This window comes from Sceloporus occidentalis, unplaced genomic scaffold (assembly GCF_023333645.1).
Source record: "Sceloporus occidentalis isolate IW3139 unplaced genomic scaffold, rSceOcc1.0.p SCAF_23, whole genome shotgun sequence".
Taxonomy (NCBI): domain Eukaryota; kingdom Metazoa; phylum Chordata; class Lepidosauria; order Squamata; family Phrynosomatidae; genus Sceloporus; species Sceloporus occidentalis.
This window is the reverse complement of record NW_028317003.1, coordinates 11,084,123-11,106,564: the sequence shown is the minus strand read 5'-3', so window position 1 is coordinate 11,106,564 and position 22,442 is coordinate 11,084,123. Positions and strand designations below refer to the sequence as shown.

The following is a 22,442-nucleotide window of genomic DNA, read 5'->3' as shown; positions in this document are numbered from 1 at the left end:
TTTTTTTCTGGTTAATGCAGTAAGGGTATTTAAACATGCATGGGATAGTAATATGAGTATCCTGACTCTAAGATGAGACAGAAGACTGGTTAAGGTTTGAGCCACTGAGGATTCAGGTCTGAGTGTCTACATCATGAAAAATGGACTAGTCTTCCCATGGTTCCAATTCTTTGGGAAAGAAAATACATTTTCCAGCAAACTCTCTAAATTTGGTTTTGGGTCAGGATTGGTAGAACAGGCCTCTCAAAATTTAGTTTTCTAACTTGTGGTTCTAGAACTAAGCACTGATGTCCGACTTGGTGGCATATTCTGGCCTAGGCTGACTGGGCTTATGGAAGCAGGTCCAGGTCCTGGAGAGTAGAAATCTTGACTATATCCCCTCCGGTTATGTAAAAGTCTCACTGGTGGAGCAGTGATAGAGGATCTTTAGTGAGATTACCCATCATGACCCTTCAGTTCATCAGATGTGAGGAAGGAAAAAAACGGAGTGAAGCCCAGCATATAAACTTCACTTTGTCCTACCTCCCAACGTTTTCTTTAAATGACTATTGTTTCTTCCTGAGAGCTTAGCTATAACTATACCTTATTAAAGGTACTTTAAATTAATTTTTTGCTGCAATCGGTGAATAAACATACACTGCCCTTCAAAAGTTTGGGGGGGGTCACTTAGCTTTTTCCAAGACAAATAGTAATTTACAACATCAACACCGTCTGCACTGCATTACTGATCCATTTCATGTTATTTTAATGAACACAATGTGTTTTTCTTTCAAAAACAAGTGACCTCAAATTTTTCAATGGTTAACTGTTAATGCAGACCTCCGATCCTTCTCCCTTGCGATGCGCGCAGCAACCGTGGCTGTGCGTCGGGATTTGATGTCATACCCCGGTGCACAACACTGAAGCCACGCTCACTGCACCTGAAGAACACAGATGAACGAAGAGGAGGAGGAAAAGTGACAGTGACGGTGAAAATGTAGGAAGACGTTGAGAGAGGAAGAGAAAAAGAGAGGGAAGAGAGAAAGAGGGAGGGAGGCTGAGAAAGCATTAGTCAATGTCTTGTTTAGTGTAAAGTGGTGGGAGTTATGCTGTACTCCATCAGTGCCTGGCTCAGTATATAGAGATGGGAGTTACCCTCTAAAGTAGATCATAACTCCCGTCACTTTATACTGAGCCAGACATTACATTATATGAATATATATAACAGCAGCAGATTCTGTAGTGCTATTACATTTAGTCAGTAAAATAAAAAATCACATAAACCCACACAAAAGGAGAAGAGGGCCCTGCTCTTGCAAGCTTGCAATCTAGGTGACGGTGGTACAGCATAAGTCCTATCACTATGTACCACCGTCAATGTCTGTCTCAGGGTGATCGCATAGGCTATGTTTTCCAGGACATGTATACGTTTTTCATATTCATCACCAGCCCGGATAAAATGCTGCCCTGCAGTATGTGGGATGCATGGACTCATGTTAGGGAACCTATTAGTCAGTTATACATTATCCATACTGCTGGACAGCACTTTGTCTGGTCTGGTCAATATGTAAAAATGATGTGTCCTAGAAAATATGGCTGATGTGGTAACCCTGCTCTCACTATATAATGATAGCAGTTATGCTGTACCACCATCAATGTCTGGCTCGGTGTATAGTGATAGTGGTTATGCTGTTTTTAAGTGTGCTGTGTGTTTATCTGAGGGGGTGCCACATACAGGATCCGCCCCAGGTGCCAAATACTCTAGGTACCCCTAGAGGTACCCCTGTGTGTTTACTTGTGATAAAAAAAATAATAGTGACAATATTACATTCCATCTTCAAGCTTTCAGCTGTTTCCATATTGCAAAGTAGTCTATACTTCCTGTTATGTTCTTGCAGCTTAACCTCAGGGATTTTATGCTTTTTTTTTTATTTAATTGCTTAGCTTCCTCTTTTTCGGATATTTAACATTTCATGCATACACCAGTGTAAAGATTAGTCCTCCACATCTCATATCTTGTGTATTCATACATGAACACATTGACTATTTCTTTTGTTCCTTTGTAAAGTTAGGTTTTTACAATTATCAGCTAAAGGCATTAAACAAAGCAACGAAACGTGCTTTCAATGCTTACCTCCTGTAGTATGACTTTTCTGTGTTAGGTGAAGATCTAAATGCTGTCATTACAGGTGCCGGCAGTGTCCATACATGCTATCTGATCCTTACTACCTCACAAATAAAATACAGCTTTCCCTGTAGTTGCTAGCAATCATCCACCATATTTCAGGCCAGCGTAGCACATTTAGTCCCTAATCTTTGGGCTCAAAATTGCTGGTGACCACAATTCCATCGGGTCAGTAAATATATTTTAGAACCAATTTGTATTTATATGTGCTCCCAAAGGTTTTTCAAAATAATAATGGGTCTTTATATTAAAAGTATTAGGTACCAATGTTCAAGATGATTTGAACAGTTGTTAGCTTGCCTGGAAGAGGACAGATAAACATAACTAATGTTGTGTGCTGTGACAAATTGTATGCACACAGTAACAAAAATCTGCAGCATCACAATGCCATGTAATATCTTTACCCTTTATTGTTTCATTAAATGGGGGAGATCCAGATAGTAAGAGCCTTGATAGAGACCCTCTGGTTCACCTGCCTACACTTGATGGCATGCAATAGTTTAGATTCCAGTCTGAGTGCAGTTACAATTTGTTCCTGGTAGGCTAAACAGTGATAATATTCATCTTCCTTAGTTTAACCCACAGCAGTGCCTCTCGTTGCTCTCCCTCAACCTACCATATCCAGTTACTGTGAAATATTCACTGTATGATCAAAAGTATGTGGACCCACTATATGAGTTTGTTGGGCATCTCTTTCCAAAGCCATGGGTATTAATATGGGGTTGGTCCCCACTTTGCAGCTACAACCTCCAATCTCATGGGAAGGCTTTCCACAAGACAATTCCACTTCACAATAATAGCACTTACAGTGACCTGTCTTTGTGCACCCCCATATTGACAAAAGTATTGGGACACACCTTAATTATTGAAATCAGAGTTTGGACTAGGTCAAGTTAAGGGAAATATTAATGCTTCAGCATACCAAGACAATGCTATGCTTCCAACTTTGTTGGTAGAGGTTGGGGAAGGCCCTTTTCTATTCCGGCATGACATATAAAGACATGGTTGGATGGGTTTGGTGTCGAAGAACATGACCGGCCCACACTGAGCCCTGATCTCAACCCCATCGAAGACCTTTGGGATCAACTGGATGGAGATTGCTAGCTGGGTCTTCGCGTCCGACATCAGTGCCTGACCTTACAAATGCTCTACTGGATGAACGGGACAAATTCCCACAAACACTCCAAAATCTTGTGGAAAGCCTTCCATGAAGAGTGGAAGCTGTTATAGCTGCAGATGGGTAGGGGCCAACTACATATTACTGTCTAGGTATTTAGAATGTGATGTCATGAAAGTCCCTGTTGGTGTAATAATCAGGTGTACATAAAGTGGGTGTTAAAGGTGCCACCTAGGGTGCCTCAATAACACTATATAGCACTATAAGTGCTGCTTCATATAGAGAAAAGGAAAATGAGCAGAAATGCCATTGACACTTCAGCGATGTCAGAAATGGGTGGACTAACAGAGCAGATTGGTTTCATTGTAGATTGTAGAGTCCCCAGATGAAATTTTTTGATAAGAAAATTACAGTATAAATAATTTTTTTTAAAGAGAGGAACATAAGCATTGAAAAAATGAGTAGGTGGAACATCACCTTTAATGGTATCTTTATTAAATACATAATATACCAAGGAGGTTTTATCTGCTTGGTGCGTGCGTAATTGATTTCCATTGATTGCTGTGTAGAATTATTAAGGCTTACAATGTCTATTCTAAACTAAAAAACAGACATATTATTTAGGTTACAAAACATACATAAATACTTTAAAAGTAAACCAACCTGAGTAACAAATTGACCTTTCATTTTCTTCTTTATGAAATTGATTGAATGAAATATTAATCAAACTGAGAAATGACTGTTTGCTAGATAAATGATCAAATTAGATTTCATTTCTTGACATTAAATGAAGGAGAAAAGCTGCAAAATGGGTCTGCTAGATTAGCGTTATTTTTGGCACTTCAGGAAAGGAGTAAGATAACACATACCATATGCGCTTTTTAAAATTCGATAAACCATTATGACCTTTTGAACATAACTAAAGAAAACGTAAATTAGTGATGGAATAATTTAATAGTTTTCTGCTGGGTACAGTTGCTAGAAGTGTCTAGACATACAGGTGAAATTAGGCTGACGTGTGGGCCGCTTGTGTTTAGAATGTTTTTATTTTATTTAAGGGACCGGAAATATCTCATAATATATATGGAGGTGCCAAAATGTGGCTATAACATGCAAAACAACAACGGCAGACATTTTGCAACAACATTTTCGGGAATGTGATGCGTCCAATCACATTATGGAAAGTTGAACCACCGTATTTGTTCCATTAACACATATCATTATGCTGCCAGTACCAACTGTTTGCTAGCAGCACCATTACAAATCTCCCCATAGTGTAAGAAAAGGATTGGGGTTCATCTTCAGTGTTGTCTTCATTTTGCTGGATTTTATTATACAGATAATATCGAAAACCACAACTACAGGAAATGTTCACGCCATTTGTAGTGAAGTTTTGGTGAAACCATCTTGCTTTAACCCCTGGAGTGTCAGTTACTTGGGCTGAGACAACCAGCTACGTATCTCCTAAGTAGTGGAACTGTGTGATTAATCAGGGTTACTGGATAGGAGAAGCGCACGTTTTTTTGTTCTTATTTCTAAACAGTGCAACCTCCAAAGCTAAGTATGTGTCAACAACATATTTACCCCATCGTCCCGCTTTGTAAACTTAATTTATCTTTATATATGTGCTAACTGAATTACACACTGAAGACATTAAATTAATATACTAAGTATATATAATAAAGCTACAAAATAATATTTAGTAACTGATGTGGTGTTATAGTGTCATCTCTACATCTGGTATCTTGTAAAATAAACACTAGAATTCTATTAAAATGTTCATTAAAAAAGGTTATTCGGGGACATTGTATAGAAGTATTAAGGGTATCTACAACAATACTACTGCACCTCCTCTTTAATGGATCTTCAGTTTGTTGGATAGATATCTCACCCCTTCTTCTCCTTCTCTATTGTGTCTATTACCATTGCTGCTTTGCATTGACTTCAAATGAGACTCAGGTGTTGAAGCAAATTAGACAAGAAACTACTGCAAATTCAGTCCAGTCACCCAATCCAAGCATTTGTGTTTCTTTTTTTTCCACCTTCTGTCACCCTATTGTTCATTCTTGATACACAGCGCTTTTCTCATCATTTCTCTTTGTCTTGTTTTCTCAAACCTTTCATGCCTCCTGTTTTTTGTTTTTTTTTCTGCCTGTATGGAAAATATAAAAACAAATATAAAAAATCTGATTGTGACCCTTTTTAGATTTTATTTTAACCTAATTCAGACGAGGTTGAAAATTGGGCCAAGTGGGCAAAAATTGAAACATTTGGTAGGCAAAGCATTGAATATACAATTTCTATGCCTGCCCAACGCAGTTACAAAATGGCTTCCTAGAAATAATATACATTTTGACAAAAAGGATCCAATCAGGGTATAAGTTCTGCCTTTTATATATATCGTATTTGCTCGATTATAAGATGACCCTGATTATAAGACGACCCCCCAAAATTTGAATATTAATTTATGAAAAAAAGAAAAAGCCTGAATAAAAAAAGTTTTACCAGTAAATGTTAATTCATGTAAACTATGTGAACAATTGTTTGTTAATAAAAGCTATGATTGAGAAAAATATTTTGTTTTTATTTCCTTTTTTTCAACCTGCCCCCCCAGTTATGCACATCTGCCCCCAGGCTTGCCACTCTGCCCCAGAAATGCCTTATACCTTCTAAATGCCACTGTGCCCCATGATATGCCTTTTAACCCCCTATGTGTCACTCTGCCTCCAGAATTGCCTTATACCCCTATATGCCACTCTGGCATTTAGGGCGTTTAAAGGCATATTATGGGGCAGAGTGGCATATTGGGAGGTATAAAGGAGTGGCGTATAGAGGGTTAAAAGGCATTTCTGGAGGCAGAGTGGCATTAAGGGGGTTAAAAGGCATTTCACAGAGCACTCTGCCTCCAGAAATGCCTTATGCCCCACCATTTAACACCAGTGGCGTCGGCAGGGGGGGGCCAGAGGGGGCCATGGCCCCCCCTACATCATGCTGTGCCCCCCGGTGTGCCCCCCCAATTGAAACGCCGGCTTTTTTTTTTTTTTTTAATAGACCCGGAGGAGAGAGTGAGAGGCGCCGAGCGGTTGCTGAGGAATAAGTTCTCAGCAACCGTTCGGCGCCTCTCACTCTTCTCCGCGACCGCGAGGCCTCTTCCTGGTTCGCAGTGCCGGCATTTCAAGCCGAGCGCCGGTATATGTCGTCATATCCGGCGCCCAGCAGTGAAGCCGGCAGAACCAGGGATACAGAGACCTCGCGATCTCACCGCTGGACAAGCCCAAGGTAAGTGAACTTCAAAGGGGGGGTTAGAAAGTTAGGAGGGGGTTAGAGAGTCAGAAGAGGTAGGAAGTGAGAAGGGGGTAGATAAGGATAGATTGGGAGGGAGAGGGGGTAGATAGGATAGATTGGGAGGGAGAGGGGGGTAGATGGGATAGATTGGGAGGGAGAGGGGGGTAGATGGGATAGATTGGGAGGGAGAGGGGGGTAGATGGGATAGATTGGGAGGGAGAGGGTGTAGATTGGGAGGGAGATGGGGTGGATGGGATACATTGGGAGGGAGAGGGGATAGATAGGATAGATTGGGAGGGAGAGGGGGGTACATAGGATAGATTGGGAGGGAGAGGGGGGTACATAGGATAGATTGGGAGGGAGAGGGGGGTACATAGGATAGATTGGGAGGCAGATGTGGTAGATAGAGAGGCAGTTGTGGTAGATAGGGAGGGAGAGGGGGTAGATAGGATAGATTGGGAGGGAGAGGTCTTTATGGGACAAAAACGGCGTACGTTCAGCTGTTTGGGGACAAAGTTGACATAATGTGTAACTTAGGTGCTGGTCAGGTTCTATGTGGGCAGCGTGGACACCAGGGTTGGCTTTGGGGTCACTTTGTGACCAGTGATCTATGCCTGTAATTTAGGGGGTTTTATCTATACCTTTAATGCAGAGTTTATATGTAATTTCCAATTGATTTATATCTGCAAAGCTGGGTTTTGTGTCATTCTGTTCATCTGTATCGCCTATATTTCCATACATTATTAATGTTTACCTGCAAATATAGGATTTGTATGTCTTATTCAGTTGATCAATACCTGGAGTGCTGTTTCCATGTGTTGATTATTTGATCTAAACCTTCAGTGCTGAGTGTACATGTGATTTCCAGTATATATATAACTGCAATGCTGGGTTTGTGTGTTCTGTTGGTTTATACCTGCAATGCTATGTTTCCATACATTATTTATGTATACCTGCAAATACAAGTTTTTTTTTAATCTCATTCAGTTGCATGTGCTGTTTCCATGTGTTGTTTATTTGATCTATACCTGAACTACAGGGTGTAAGTAAAAGAACGCTATGGTTTAGTGAATGAGGGGACAAAGGGACTCTGGGGATGATTACAGGGGAGAGGACCTCTCAATGTCACGGTGCAGTCAGAAGGAGGGAACACTGCACTGACTCTCACTGTCTTCCCCTGATCTGCAGTCAGTGTGGCAAATATATTGGCAGCAGGGTCTAATATTAATATATATCGGAAGCTGGGACTAATGTTTATATATATCGGCAGCAGGGGCTAATATTAATATATATTGGCTGCAGGGCCTATTATCAATAAATATTGGCTGCAGGGGCTAATATTTATATATATTGGCTGCAGGGACTAATACTATATATCGGCAGTAGGGGCTAATATTAATATATGTTGGCAGCAGGGTATAATTTCTATGTATATCGGCAGCAGGGTATAATATAAGTATGTATCCGCAGCAGGGGCTAATATTAATATATATCCGCAGCAGGGGTTAATATTAATATATATCGGAAGCAGGGTGTAATATTGCTATATATCTGCAGCAGGGTCTAATATTTATATATATTGTCAGCAGGGGCTAATATTAAAGAATGAAAAATAACTGTCACTTTAGCTGTTATTTTGAAATCATATTTTAATCACAGTCTTTACTTCAAAGAGATAAGTGCATATTATGTAGTTAAAAATGCACGTCTAACGTGTGTGTGTGTGTATATATATATATATATATATATATAGTGTATATGTACCGTTTTATAATTGGCCCCCCTACTTTGGTCCCTGGCCCCCCATGTGCCCCCCCTAAATATGAAACCTGGAGACGCCACTGTTTAACAATCCCTCCCCATCCCTCCTCCAAACTTACCAGTGCTTCTGAGTCCCCGGTGCTTAGTCCGGGTACCGTGTAGAGCTCTACGCGATGCGCGTAGACAACTTTCGCGTAGAGCTCTACATGCTGCCCGGACTAAGCACCGGGGACTCAGAAGCACCGGTATGTTGGGGGGGGGGCATAACACAGGAGGATCCAGGTCCCCTGCATCTGATGCTTAGTCCGGGCAGCGTGTAGAGCTCCACGCCAATCGCATAGAGCTCTACAAGCTGCCCGGACTAAGCACCGGGGACTCAGAAACACCAGTAAGCTGGGGGGGGGGCATAACACAGGAGGATCCAGGTCCCCAGCATCGCTGTGGGGGATCTGGATCTTAGTCTCATAGTCAGACCTATTTGAGGTCTGATTATAAGACGACCCCGATTATAAGACGAGGGGTATTTTTCTGGAAAAAACCTTGTCTTATAATCGGGCAAATACGGTAATAAAAGAACTACAATGATAGACATGCCACACAGAGACACATACATACAGAGTATATGGACCCATACTTTAAATGACATTATTCCCTCATTATGCCCTCCTGAGCTTCAGGGTTACTTTCCAATAAAAGTTCCAGGCTTGTTAGAGTAAATGATGATAATAATTCTGGAGCAATTTAATTATTGTTATGTTTTTTTTTCTTGCGCCAGTGACAACCCAAAGCCATCTCTAAAATAAATGCTACACAATTTCAAATGCATGAATCATCCAAATAAAAAATTGCAAACGTCCTCTTAGTCCCCTCTTAGTAATACATTCCAAACTTGGGGCAAATGTTCCAAATATGTGCCCACCCAATTAACAAAGAAGCTTGGTGATAAACACGCTCCTAAAAAAAAATGTCTGTGGCCATTTGAAATGCCGGACCGTATCTACAATGCAGCGAATGCAATTTTGATTCATAAAATGAAGTGAAATAGGAACTGAAAATATTTATTTATTACAAAGGCAGTTCATATTTCCATTTCAATCGTTATTATTAGTTCATCCATCACTGACATAAATCTGGAAGCGGATTTGCAGTTACATACGGAAATGTAAGAAAAAACACGCTGTTTGCTAAATTTACAGAAATCAGAGGGTAACCTCACTCTGCAAAAATAGCAAGAGTGTTCCACTGCCGTCACAATAACAGACGAATCATAATAACAGACAAACTTAATTACATTTTTAAATAGATTGGAAGTTCACAAGAGCAGGGCCCTCATCTCACATGTTATTATGTCTTATGTTTGTTCATGTTATGGTATATTTGTATATTGTTAGATTATGTACTGTCTTGTGCAGCCACACCAATGAACAATTTATATTAAACTATGCACTATATGGACAAAAGTATTTGGACACACCTCTTAATTATTTACTTCAGGTGTTTCAATCAGACCCAATGCCAGAGGTGCATAAAATCAAAGCACCTAGCCATGCAGTCGTGCATGTTGCGTAAACGTCACTGACGCTCTGCTAATTTCATAGCTGAAGTGTTCCAAATGTCCACCGACATTATTATCAGCACAAAACTTGTACGGCGGGAGCTTCATGGAATGGGTTTCCATGGCCAAGCTGCTGCAGCCTCACAAACTTCAATGCAAATCGTCGGATCGAGTGATGTAAAGCACACCGCCACTGGACTCTGGAAACATGTTCTGTGGAGTGACGAGTCACGCTTCCCAGTTTGACAGACTACTGGGCAGGTCTGGGTTTGGTAGATGTAAGGAGAACGTTGCCTACCTGACTGCATTGTGACAACTGCAATGTTTGGTGGAGGAGGGATTTGTTTTCAAGGGTTGGGCGCCTTGCCTTTTCTATTCTGGCATGCCTGTGCCCCAGCGCACAAAGCAAGGTCTACAAAGACATGGTTGGATGAGTTTGGTGTGAGAGAACTTGACCCCAGAGCTCTGACCTCAATCCCATCGAACACCTTTGGGATGATCTGGAACTGATATTGCGAGAGAGGCCTTATAGTCCAACATCAGTGCCTGACCTCACAAATGGGTAAAATTTCCTCAGAAACACTCCAAAAATCTTGTGGAAAGCCTTCCCATAAGAAGCTACAAAGGTCCAACTACATATCAAAGTCCCTGTTGGTGTAATGGTCAGGTGTCCCAATATAGTATATTTTAAAGGGGACATCACACAATCCTGGCTTTTTTTTTTTTTAAATAAAGCACTAAGTACTTGTGTTTGTCTAGTAGATTGGCCTAAAATAACAGATAAGAATGGCTACTATACAGCTGCCTGAAAACTTTACAGTACATTACATCTGCAATATATAATCTTGGATTAAAGTATATAAAATTCTGCTGCTATAGTCCCCATGAAGAAGTGTTATATCCAAAATGTGTAGTGTCAGGCCAGTAAAAAACGAAAATCCTTGCAAAAAGTGTCTATGTGCTGCCACCCACAACAATACGATCTGTGAAGAAAGTACATCTAACACTATGAAGAGCTCAGCTTCTATTTTTTTATACTGCGATAAGATTGGAAATGTGCCTAACAGTGCTGCAAGTTTTAATTCTCACAGATCATTACGAGCTCAAAGGGAGTACTGCTTAAACAGAATTTTCAGCTGGAGGTGAATGACGGGTGGAAATTATTTTCTTCCCCTCCTGCAGATCCTTTTGTGCTTTCTTTTTTTTTTTGGAAGATAAGGGTTAGAAAAAGTTCAAATCTAATCACCAGACCTCATTTATTATGTTGTGTCTATGTAGCCTACCCTCCAGGTGATGTTTATTTCTAACTGGCTTGAGCCTCTTTAGCACTAGATTGCTTTGTAAAAGGGTCATATGAAAAAGAGATGGTGAATTTAGATGGTGAATTTAGTTGTAAAAGTTGAAGTGCGTTAAAGCGGCAAGGAGAAAAAGACACGCTGTCCATGTTATTTGTGCTGAGCGAAAAATTAGAGAGGAGGGAGAGAGGCACATCACATCCTTTTGAAACACACTACGAAGCACCTTCGTAAAATACATCTGCAAAGGACAAAATCAAAGTTTGAGACAAAAATGTGCTAACAAATAAGAATTAGAGTGCTCTTGGCATGTCCAACATTCGCAAGAATCCAGCCATATACCAGCTGGGAGCATTGGCGTAGGAACCCCTAAAAATCTGGGGGGGACAGCATTTTCCCCCATCAGATCCCCACTTTCTCCCTATCTCTCACACTATCTACCCCCTCTCCCCCTTCTCACACTATCTACCCCCCTCTCACACTTTCTTACTATCTACCCCCTCCCTACCCTCCCTTCTCACACTATCTACCCCCTCCCTTCTCACACTATCTACCCTCTCCCTACCCCCTTCTCACTAGCTACCCACTCCCTACCCTCCCTTCTCACCAGCTACCCTCTCCCTATCGTCCCCTTCTCACTAGCTACCCTCTCCTTACCGCACCCTTCACACTAGCTACCCTCTCTCTACCCCTCCTTCTCACTAGCTACCCTCTCCCTACCCCCCTTCTCACTAGCTACCCTCTCCCTACCCCCCCTTCTCACTGTCTACCCCAGGGGTGTCCAAGTTTTTTCTGCAGTGGGCCACTTCATCAGAATTGTATACGTGCGCGGGCCGCACTCATTTTTCACTATGAGAAAATATGGCCTTTAATAAAATATGCAGATTAAAATAAAGTAAATGACACAAAACCTTTGCTTTTCCTCTCACTGATTTCTGGGCCTAGAAAGTTTTGTGACTACAAATTCAGGATTCAGGATAATTAAAAATGAAATAGTTCTATTTATTCTAGGGATGCACCAAAATGAAAATTCTGGACCAAAACATTCACGGTTCACTTAAAAATAATAATAAAAACTCAAATTTTTTATAAAAGTAGGTAACACACCACAATTGGACAAAAAAAATAGCAATATGACTTGGCATGATAGGAGTGTGATTGCTAACAGCAATCACACTCCTATCATACCCAGGCAGCCAGTACATGCTGGTACAGGGTGGCTGTAAGTGATGTGCAGACCCCATATTGCTGGCAGCATCAATACACAAGGGGGGCAGCTAGCTAGGTTTCAGCATGTACTGGCTGACTTGGCATGATAGGAGTGTGATTGCTAACAGCAATCACAGTCCCATCATGCCTAGGTTCCAGCACTTACACATCCATGCTATCACACACACTCATTCATTCATATACTCATTCATTCACAGATTCATTCCCTCAATCACGCATACTCATTCAAACACCCTCCCCACACCCTTACCTGCACTGCAGCTCCTCGATTCCGCTCACAGACTTCAGCAGAGGCCCCGGCCTCCCTCTGCGTTCTCTGGTACTGCCAGAGTAAGCAGGATGTGATGTGATGTCACGTGAACTCAGTTTGGTTCCGCTTCCTCTGTGCAGTACAGAAGACCCTCCCACAGGTAAGTAGCAGGGCTCGAGGTGCGGACCGCGTAAGATCGGTTGCCCTGGCTGCCGATCTTTCACGGGCCGCACCTCGAGGTCTTGCGGGCCACATTTGCCGCGTTTCTATTGGGGGAGTTCCTACGGCCCTGGGGGGGATTTCTTCATTATCGGTCCCCCCCCGCATGAGTTACTGGGGGTGATCCGTCTCCCCCTTCCCCCCGGTTCCTACGCTCATGGCTGGGAGGGGGGGCTTAGGAAGGCTGTATTGGTAAAGGCCGGGGAATAGGATGTCTGTATAGATGAAAGACAGGAGGGATAGGAAGGCTGTATGGATGAAAGACAGGGCAGATAGGAAGGCTGTACCATAGGGGTGAAAGTTGGGGGCTGGGGGACGGCTGTACTGTTGAATTTCATGCAGGCAGTTGTTCCTAATTGTTAGTATGAATGAGGGGAGGGAGATGCACCACTTCCTTTTTTAATTTGCTGATTAAAAAAATGTGGATGGGAGTATAACACACACCACTTATGGGTTGTTAATGTTCATTAAAACACTGGAAGGGGGCACAATACTCAATCTTTATGAACATTTCCAGATGGATAGAGTAAGACACATATTTAATAAAAATACTGGGTAAATAATGGGGATGACTGGTCCTAATCCCCCAATGCAACCTTCCCACATGCACATTCATGGGTACCCACACTTTCATGCCTGCACGTTCATAGATACTCATACCAATATTGAGTTTCATCAACAGTCACTTATTCAAGCACCTTCATGAACACTCATTCATACTCCTTTCATGCATACACACGCATTCCCGCGTACACAACTCATTCTCACCTGCGGTCATTTTATTGGATTCTTCAGTTATAAATGCATACATATTGATATTTCGGATATACTCTAAATAAGCAATGAAGTCCACGTGAAGAACAAATTTTATTGATCACCATAAAATTAAAAAAGCAGTGAGCTAGCAAAAATAACCAACCAGTGGTCATCATTTTCCAGTATTTATATATTCTATTAATTGCTTTAAGCTTCTTTAATGCTAGAGCACATGTACCCTAGCACATTCCACAGGTAATTTGTCTAAATTCACTTAAAAACATATTATAGCACGGTACAAAGTATACGGTACCCAATTGAAAACATTCTTATACAATCCTGTACGTCAAATGTCAAAGTCTATAGGTTACATTTTTTTCATAAGTTTGCATTTCAGATTGATGAGGAATGGACACAAATATGATGTTCAATGGCTTTAGAGTGAATTTGTCATCTACACAGATTTTAGTATCTCTTAATGTATTTATGTACAATATCTATAGCTTGGGCTTCTGTGTCATCATTTTAGAAATGTAACCATTTTAGTGTTTAGGATCCGAGTTCACTGGCATACAGTATGAAACCTCTATAACTACTTATAGTTATACTTCCCTGTCCTAAAATTACATCCCTTCTTTCTCTTCCTTCAAAAACCAGCTTCGATTAAAGGGAAGAACAAACCCCGTAAATCCTGCAAGTTGTTAAAATGCCTCGCTTTACTATTAATATGAGTATTTATTAAATATTGTGAAGATTCGTCAGGTTTAATGAGCTATCCGATGTAAAATTTGGTAAGATAACAGGTTCACTTAAATCCTACAAGAGTCTTCTCCACTGGGACATTTTATGCCTCTTGTTGCCAGCAGTGGTTGGTTACAAAAATATTAATATCAAGATATGTACCAATCTGAATATAACTACTTTTTTAAAAACAATATACATATTTAAAAAGATGAAATATTTCCTTTTACATCTATAAGACAAATAGAAGCCCATGATAAAATATAAAAATCAATGAATTAAATAAAGTGTACTGACTGCAGTTAGCTATATCGGTCCAAGGTGCATTGAGGTTTAATTTACTTACCGGCCAGTTAACTCAGTTAACTATGTTTAGGTCTCCTGTATGTCTATCACAGTCTATGTCTATCACATTCTATGTCTACTGGATGTCCATCACAGTCTATGTCTCTTGTATGTCTATCACAGGGAGATGGTTCTCAAGCAGTGCGTCCTACAGAAAACGTGCAAAAAACTTCCTCAGACTTTTGCAGGTGGACATGGTCGCCCCTAGGGCAATGGCAACCCAAAGTGGGGCCTGTGCGTATTCAAGAGCCACCAGTAAAGTAAGCTTTAAAATGTTTTGTTTTATTTGAGGACATGTGTTGTCAATCTCTACTATATTCTTTCAATAGGCATATTTTGAAATGAAATTTCATTTGAACTTGACATTTTTGAGCCTCTACCAGGTGATATGACTGGATACCCAAGGCTATTTTTGCTGTTTGGTAATTCACAGCATGGATCATTCTGGAAGTTCAATAGAAGTATAAAATTTGAATGCAGATAAGAACAATTTGGCCCATCTAGCAATATAGCAGAGCTGGCACAACCCAATGCTTGGCTCAGCTCTGGTTTTTGAAGTGAGGAGTAAAAGTTGGAACAGAGCCGACTGAAACCTCCTTTCTTCAGGATTTTGGCACTTCTTTTTACTTTTCTCACCCCCTCTATTACTTACTCATGGTACTCTATGATACTATGATGGTGCTCTAAGAAGGTCCAACAGCAAGTTAGAACATCAGGCATTCTATAAATGAGAAATCAGTGTCACATCATGTTCCTAATTGACATTTCATCCAGACATCTGATTCTGATAACTGACCAAGTGTCAGAATAATACCATAACCATGAGTCAAACAATTGTCACACAAGAGCTAAACCTCACCAGACAAAATCAAATCTCACATATCACATATAAGATATAAATAGCAATCATGATATCACAAATGATGGTGTTGCGTTAACATGTAAAAAAAAAACCAGGATATTTTTAACAACATATTTGCATAAAAAAATGACCCACCTCATGCTTAGAACCTAATAATTGCCAGCATGCATCTGACTTACTCATGAAAACTGATCTATTTATTTTGGATGATTTAAAATATTTCTACCATGCTTGTTAATGGTAGAGAAGAAAAACACATACAGGCAGTTTTATGCTTTCAACCATTCTTATGCATGTGGTTTTAACAAAAACATTACTATTCCCCCACTAGCAACATTAGCCAATGTAACAGTCCTGCCCTGAGGACCTTTATATTATTATGTATTTAAATAGATATAAACAGTGACACGTACTGGCCCATGCCACCAAGGCCCAGGCTTGGCCTCTGCCACAAAACCGGGGCCAGATCACCCTGTTGGGGGGGGGGGTCAGGTTACCTTGTGCATCGCTGTTTAATGGACTGATTATAAGAGAGACATTTTTTATCTCACCAACTAGCCCATAGGACTGTGCCTTTACCTTGGTGCTTCCCAGAACAGGCTAAGCTGCATGGGGTGGGACAAGCCACACATTAGGGAGGGCTAACCCAAGGCAGTCTAAGTGACTAAGTGGCAAGGGGGTGGCTTTTCTTGCCTAGAGAAAGAGAGAAGTTACCCAGGTCAAACTCGGAGGGTTCCCAGGTATGAAATCCTAGCTGACACTGCCTCCATAGCACACTGTGGTGTTAAGAGATGGAACCTGGTAATGTAATGTCATACAATAGCGATTAGCAGTAAGAATTGTGGCTCAGGCTTAAGGCAGCACCCAATATACATACCTGGAAACTCTCCGGGTTTGACCCGGAGATTGCCGGGTGAGCTCTGGTTCTCTGGGTCAAGACCCGAGTCCTCCGGGTCGCGGGGTCTTGACACGCCCGTTCCCCGCCCATTTTTCTTTAAAAATCAGCGGGCAGTCCTGGCCGCATCCCCCAAGGGAAGGCAGAAGTTCTCAGGTATGCCAATATAATTATGTAGCTGCATATATTATTGCATGCCATAGGCATAAAGGTGGAAGGCTCACTGGTGGGTGTAGGGCAGTAATCACCTTATTTCTAGAGCTGAACAAACCAGGTTTAATAGTAACATAATAGAGTTATGAGTAAAAAGTAATTCTGGGGAAAGATCTGAAACATGGTTAATCCTAGCAACCAAGAGACTGATCCTCCTGACTGTACCCTTCTATAAAGTTATATATATATATATATATATATATATATATATATATATATATATATATATATATATATAAAACCCTCGATGCCTTGTAGATTTTGTGTGCTTTTCCTGGGTTTGTAGGTATTATTTGTGCTTGGATTTAAATGGGCCAATTAATTTTGATTTACATACTTTAATTTAGTTCAAACATTTGCATATATTAGAAGGTGGTTCTGCAACTAATAAAATGCTGTATATCATTTAAAAGAGAATATGGCTTCCTGGTTTAAAAAGATGCTCTATGTATATAAAACTGCTTGTTACAAGTCTTTGTAATTTATGTCAAACCACTTGAGTAGTAAATGCATTGTATAATAAAATCAGTATTCATGCTGCTCAATGGTTAATGCCACATTTTATCTTTCAACAAAAGTTTAATTACTACAGAGTCCTCCTACACAAACTATAAACATTATTTGCTGTAAGGCCAAATGGAACAATAATTACCAGCTTTTATTTTATAACTGATAGCTAAATCTTTTTAATACTGAATATTTATTTGTACAAAACAGTAAACAAAACTATACCAAAAATGAAGTGCAACTCTTTGCAATGCTTACAAAACAGATCAAATTTAACTATGCAAGATATATATATATAAAAAAATTATGGCAATCAAGCAGCGAATGTGGAGCGCCTTTCCTTTATGAAAATGTTATCATGAATATATTTGTGTTAACCAAGAATACACATGAAATATGGGCATAAAATAATGATAAAGTCATATTTTTCAGGTCATCAATGTATCAATGTAAAAGTGCTCATTTAGTCTTGTAACTAGCCAGAGTGGCCTTAAACTTATTCTCCACCTTTTTCCACAGAGCAGACATTACTGTCATTTTCTGATTTGTTAATAATGACATCTGTTTCCTTGCGATCTCCTTCATCTGCAATTTCTCCAAGCATACCCTGACTCTTGTCAGCGTCCACTTCCTTTAAGCCTTCAGGAAAATCAACCACGTCTAAGGAGACCTTGTCAGTCTTTGTATTGAGCAACTCCTGTGATTCTTCAGCATCATCATTCCTTGGTGGGGTTAATACTTCTTCAATGAGACTATCATTCCTGATATGGACATCCCCATCTCTTTGATAGTCTTCATGGATGTTGCCATCAACGGTTTCATCAATTTTCGGGAGCTCTTCATTTTTCCTGTTTTTGACTGATTCTTTTTTTCCTTCCGTGTGGGCATTCTCTCTGGAATTTATCTTCCCTTTCACTTTCTTAGAGTGCTTGCTATGCTTTTCATCTTTGGAAAACCTCCACTGAAACTAAATAGAAGACGAAGAAACATTAATTAAAAGCCAAAACCATTATATATTAAGCATACTGTACTGTATTTCAGTTGGAGTACCTATACTAATGAATCATAGAGCAAAAAGTTGATTAAAGCAGCCCTTCAATTTATGTTTTTATAGTAATCCCTCAAGAAGGAAAATTTGTTCACCCCACTCGAAATCCATGTATTAAATCTACACTTTAAAGTGCCAGTTCTGTGTGAGCGAAAGCCAAGCTGGGACAACAAAATAGTCTATTATATATATTCATAAAAATTATAATTTCTTTTAAGGGGAACAATATTTTCTTGATATATCGTATTCTGTTGTCAATTGGCATGCGTCTGTATCCATATTTCTGCCTCACCTACCAACTCTAGAAATCCTACTATATCTTAAAAGCATGATCCTATTCATCAACCTCATAGGTTCTTTATGTGCACCAAAATATAAGTATGTTCAGATGAACCTAGGGTTAGTGGCCTTTGGGTGCAGTAATTCTTCGGTATCCCCCCTCCCCGTAACTAAAACACACGCATATACTAACACATTGACACACTTACACTATATACTCACCAATGCTGACATCAACACACACACACATGCATGCATACACCATACACTAACATACACAAAACACTCCAAAACCAAATACTAACACAAATTCATGCTAACACCATACACTAATATCCACACACACACACGTTAACACCATACGGTAACCCATACACTACACACCCTACTTCCGTAACACGCACTCACACTAACACCACACTTACATATACACACACTCATTCTGTCCCTATCTTATTATCCGTGCAGCTCACAGTTCTCTCTCTCTGTCGCCCTCTCCCTCTTACATCTTCATTACAGCTCACATTTCATATAATGCACGTCGGCACCTTGGTTACCAGTTGCCTGGGTGTGGTGCATGAGAAAGAAGTTAAAAAAGCATGGCCCAATCTTTATAGAACCTTCCTCTATTTTTCTGATGAAAAAAAGGTAGATTCCATGACATGTTGAAGTGATAGAGCTAAAAACAGGTAGCATTTTTGTGCAGACAATTTTGTGGCCAAATAAAGTTTTCAAGACTTAAGTTTAAGACTTTTGATGTAGTCTGTAAGTAATATCGAGGGCTAAAGGTATATTAATGTACAAGTGTATTAAGCACCATTACAATTCAGAACATTCTAAAAATATTGAATCAAAAGGAAAGTATTTTAAGACATTTTTGAGTGGCTTGGGCAACCAGTTATCTGTGCCAGCTTATGCATCACATGACAAGAATTCCCTAAGAAATCATGAAGAAGACAACATTTTACATTCAGCAGCATTGGAAATGATGTTTCTAATGACATGTTTAGCTTAAAAACTGTTAAATGTTGGGGGTATGAGTAACAGCACCCTCTAAAGAGTAAGCATGAATCATTGTAGACTATCTGCTAAAATAAAAAAGTTTATATCTACAAAAGCTCTTTTTCTTTTTGTTTGTTTTTTCATATTGTTTTTCTTTTTGTGCTTTCAATTTGGAAGTTTACATTTTGTAAAATACTAGAGAACAAGGATCTGCTGGGATAAAAAGAAACGATGGGATCTCCTGGTACCATCCTCTTGAACCATTACACTGAGGGCCACAGTGGATCAATAAGGTCACCATGGTGCACATGTGGGTCTGTCTGTTTTTCTGTCATATCACTGTCATATCACCATCCTCAATAAAATAAACAAATACAACCAATGTACATAATGACAAAGCAATATAACCTGTATGAAACATTTTCATTACTCCCCCCAGAAGTTGTATTCTTATCAGATAAAACTGATATTATTAAAGCAGGTTATGGTTTAATCACCAAACCATCAGGTGACCCTCCAATAAGGATATTTAAATTCCTGAAATGAAATGCGTCAACTCACATCACGTTGGTGAAAAATTCACACAGACCTTCTTATCATGTTTTGGTGAATAAACCCTGTATAGACTAGGTTTGGTGAATAAATCTCACACACCTTCTTGTGTTTAGGGGAATAAACCCATGGAGATTCTCAGGTTTTGGTAAATAAACCCCATAGAGCTTCTCTGTAAGTGAATTGTTCAGGAAGCCAAATGAAAGTCAGTGTAACCCAGTAGTAGCTGGTACACCGAAGAGCTTTGTAAACGGAGAACCTACAACCTGATATTTGTCCCAAAGAGACTGTGACATTTTGTGGATATCTAGAGCTATTTTGTTCTAATTAACATGTGAAATACTGAGACAGTGACAAAGCAAGCTATAGCAGTCATAATTTGCACAGATAACAATTAGCTGATCAGGTCAGCCACTCATTGTAGGATAGGGTTAAACTGTTAAACTGATTGTGAACCAGAGGATAAATTACCTTTGGTTCTTTCTTCTTCATCTTGTGAGGCAGTGCTGGTCTCTGCAGAAACACAATCTGCTTGGTGGTGATATTCCCATCCCTGGAAAACATAGGAATATGTTAATATGGCATCATCACATTCCTCAACAGAACTGCCAACAGTGTCTGCCACGAACCACACTGCATTTCCATTTATATTAGTCTGGTTTTATTGTTATAAAGGAAGTGGTTAGTATCAAGACTTACCCATGATGGTATAATATTTATTTTCAGAAAATAAAAAATACATATGCTAATAGCAGATTATTTAAATCTATGATGTCATAGAGTATCCCTATGCACCTTACAACCGGGCTGTACGCCTTAAACTCTGATTACCCACAACCATACACTTTTCTGCAGAGTATGATGGGAGCTGTATAAGGGTGATCACAGCAGTCATGTTTCTCTGGACACTAATAATGTTCACATATTGGTGACCTGCACATGTACAGCTTTACACTGCCGTGTGTGAGATGTATAACAGTAACTTGCTTGAGTTTATATATCCCAGGACAGCACTTTAACTGGGCTAGTCAGCAATATGTCAACATTATATGTGTCACTATAGTTACTGCACTGCTTCTAGTACGTTGTGGCTGTTGTCACAGTGAATATCAGTTCACTTAATCACAATGTAAACCTACTGTTTCATCAGACTGTAAAATAAAAAATACAACTCAACTACAGTTTCTTAATAATTTTGTAAAAAAACATGCATTTTTCCCCCAAATCCTACATTGGTTCAGAGTACTATACACTAAATTAGCCCATGTAATGACATCGGTTAATATAAGCAATATATATGCAAGTGTTGTAGTAAGTTAATGTAACATTCAGAAACACTGTTGCTTGCATAACACCTTGAGTACCAGAAGACGGATGGGTTGGGGTTCTGAGACACATCACAAATCTTCATAATGGATTGTTTGAAATTAAGGATTAAAACATCCTATCTGCAGATTATCAATTAGCTGTCTTCTGGTTTAAATTGTATGTATTTGTATCATTTTTCATTCACTAGGCTGACTGCTGTGCTATAGGTGCCAACTAGGGCTGCAACTAACGATTATTTTCATAATCGATTAGTTGGCCGATTATTTGTTCGATTAATCAATTAATCGGATAAAAAAAATGAATGTAAATTTTTCATTTATTTAAAATAATGTAATAAACAAATTATATTAAATACAAACAGCATAATAAAAAAACTTTGATAAAATGCATTTCTTGCCTTTATTTCGCAACCAGCCCCCCCCAATTTATGCACGTTTGAGCCCAGGCTTGCCACGCTGCCTCCCAGACATGCCACGCTGCCTCCCACATATGCCACTCCACGCTGCCCCCCACATATACCACTCCACTCTGCCTCCCACATATGCCACTCCACTCTGCCTCCCACATATGCCACTCCACTCTGCCTCCCACATATGCCACTCCACTCTGCCTCCCACATATGCCACTCCACGCTGCCTCCCACATATGCCACTCCACTCTGCCTCCCACATATGCCACTCCACGCTGCCTCCCACATATGTCACTCCACGCTGCCTCCCACATATGCCACTCCACACTGCCTCCCACATATGCCACTCCGCCTCCCACATATGTCACTCCACGCTGCCTCCCACATATGCCACTCCACTCCACTCCACGCTGCCTCCCACATATGCCACGCTGCCTCCCACATATGCCACTCCACGCTGCCTCCCACATATGCCACTCCACGCTGCCTCCCACATATGCCACTCCACGCTGCCTCCCACATATGCCACTCCACGCTGCCTCCCACATATGCCACTCTGCCTCCCACATATGCCACTCTGCCTCCCACATATGCCACTCTGCCTCCCACATATACCACTCCACTCTGC

General features: G+C 40.2%; 1 protein-coding gene across 1 annotated transcript in view; it reads right to left on the bottom strand.

Annotated features, from left to right (window-relative positions):
• Window positions 1-17,691: 17,691 nt before the first annotated feature.
• LOC149300786 (raftlin-like) overlaps window positions 17,692-22,442 on the bottom strand; it is a 115,830-nt gene continuing 111,079 nt past the window's right edge. Inside the window, exons 8-9 of the mRNA XM_089484802.1 lie at window positions 20,548-20,629; window positions 17,692-18,162 (exon numbers count right to left, since the gene is read on the bottom strand). Of these exons, the coding sequence (XP_089340928.1) occupies window positions 17,692-18,162; window positions 20,548-20,629 (553 nt within the window). The remainder of the gene's footprint in view (window positions 18,163-20,547; window positions 20,630-22,442) is intronic.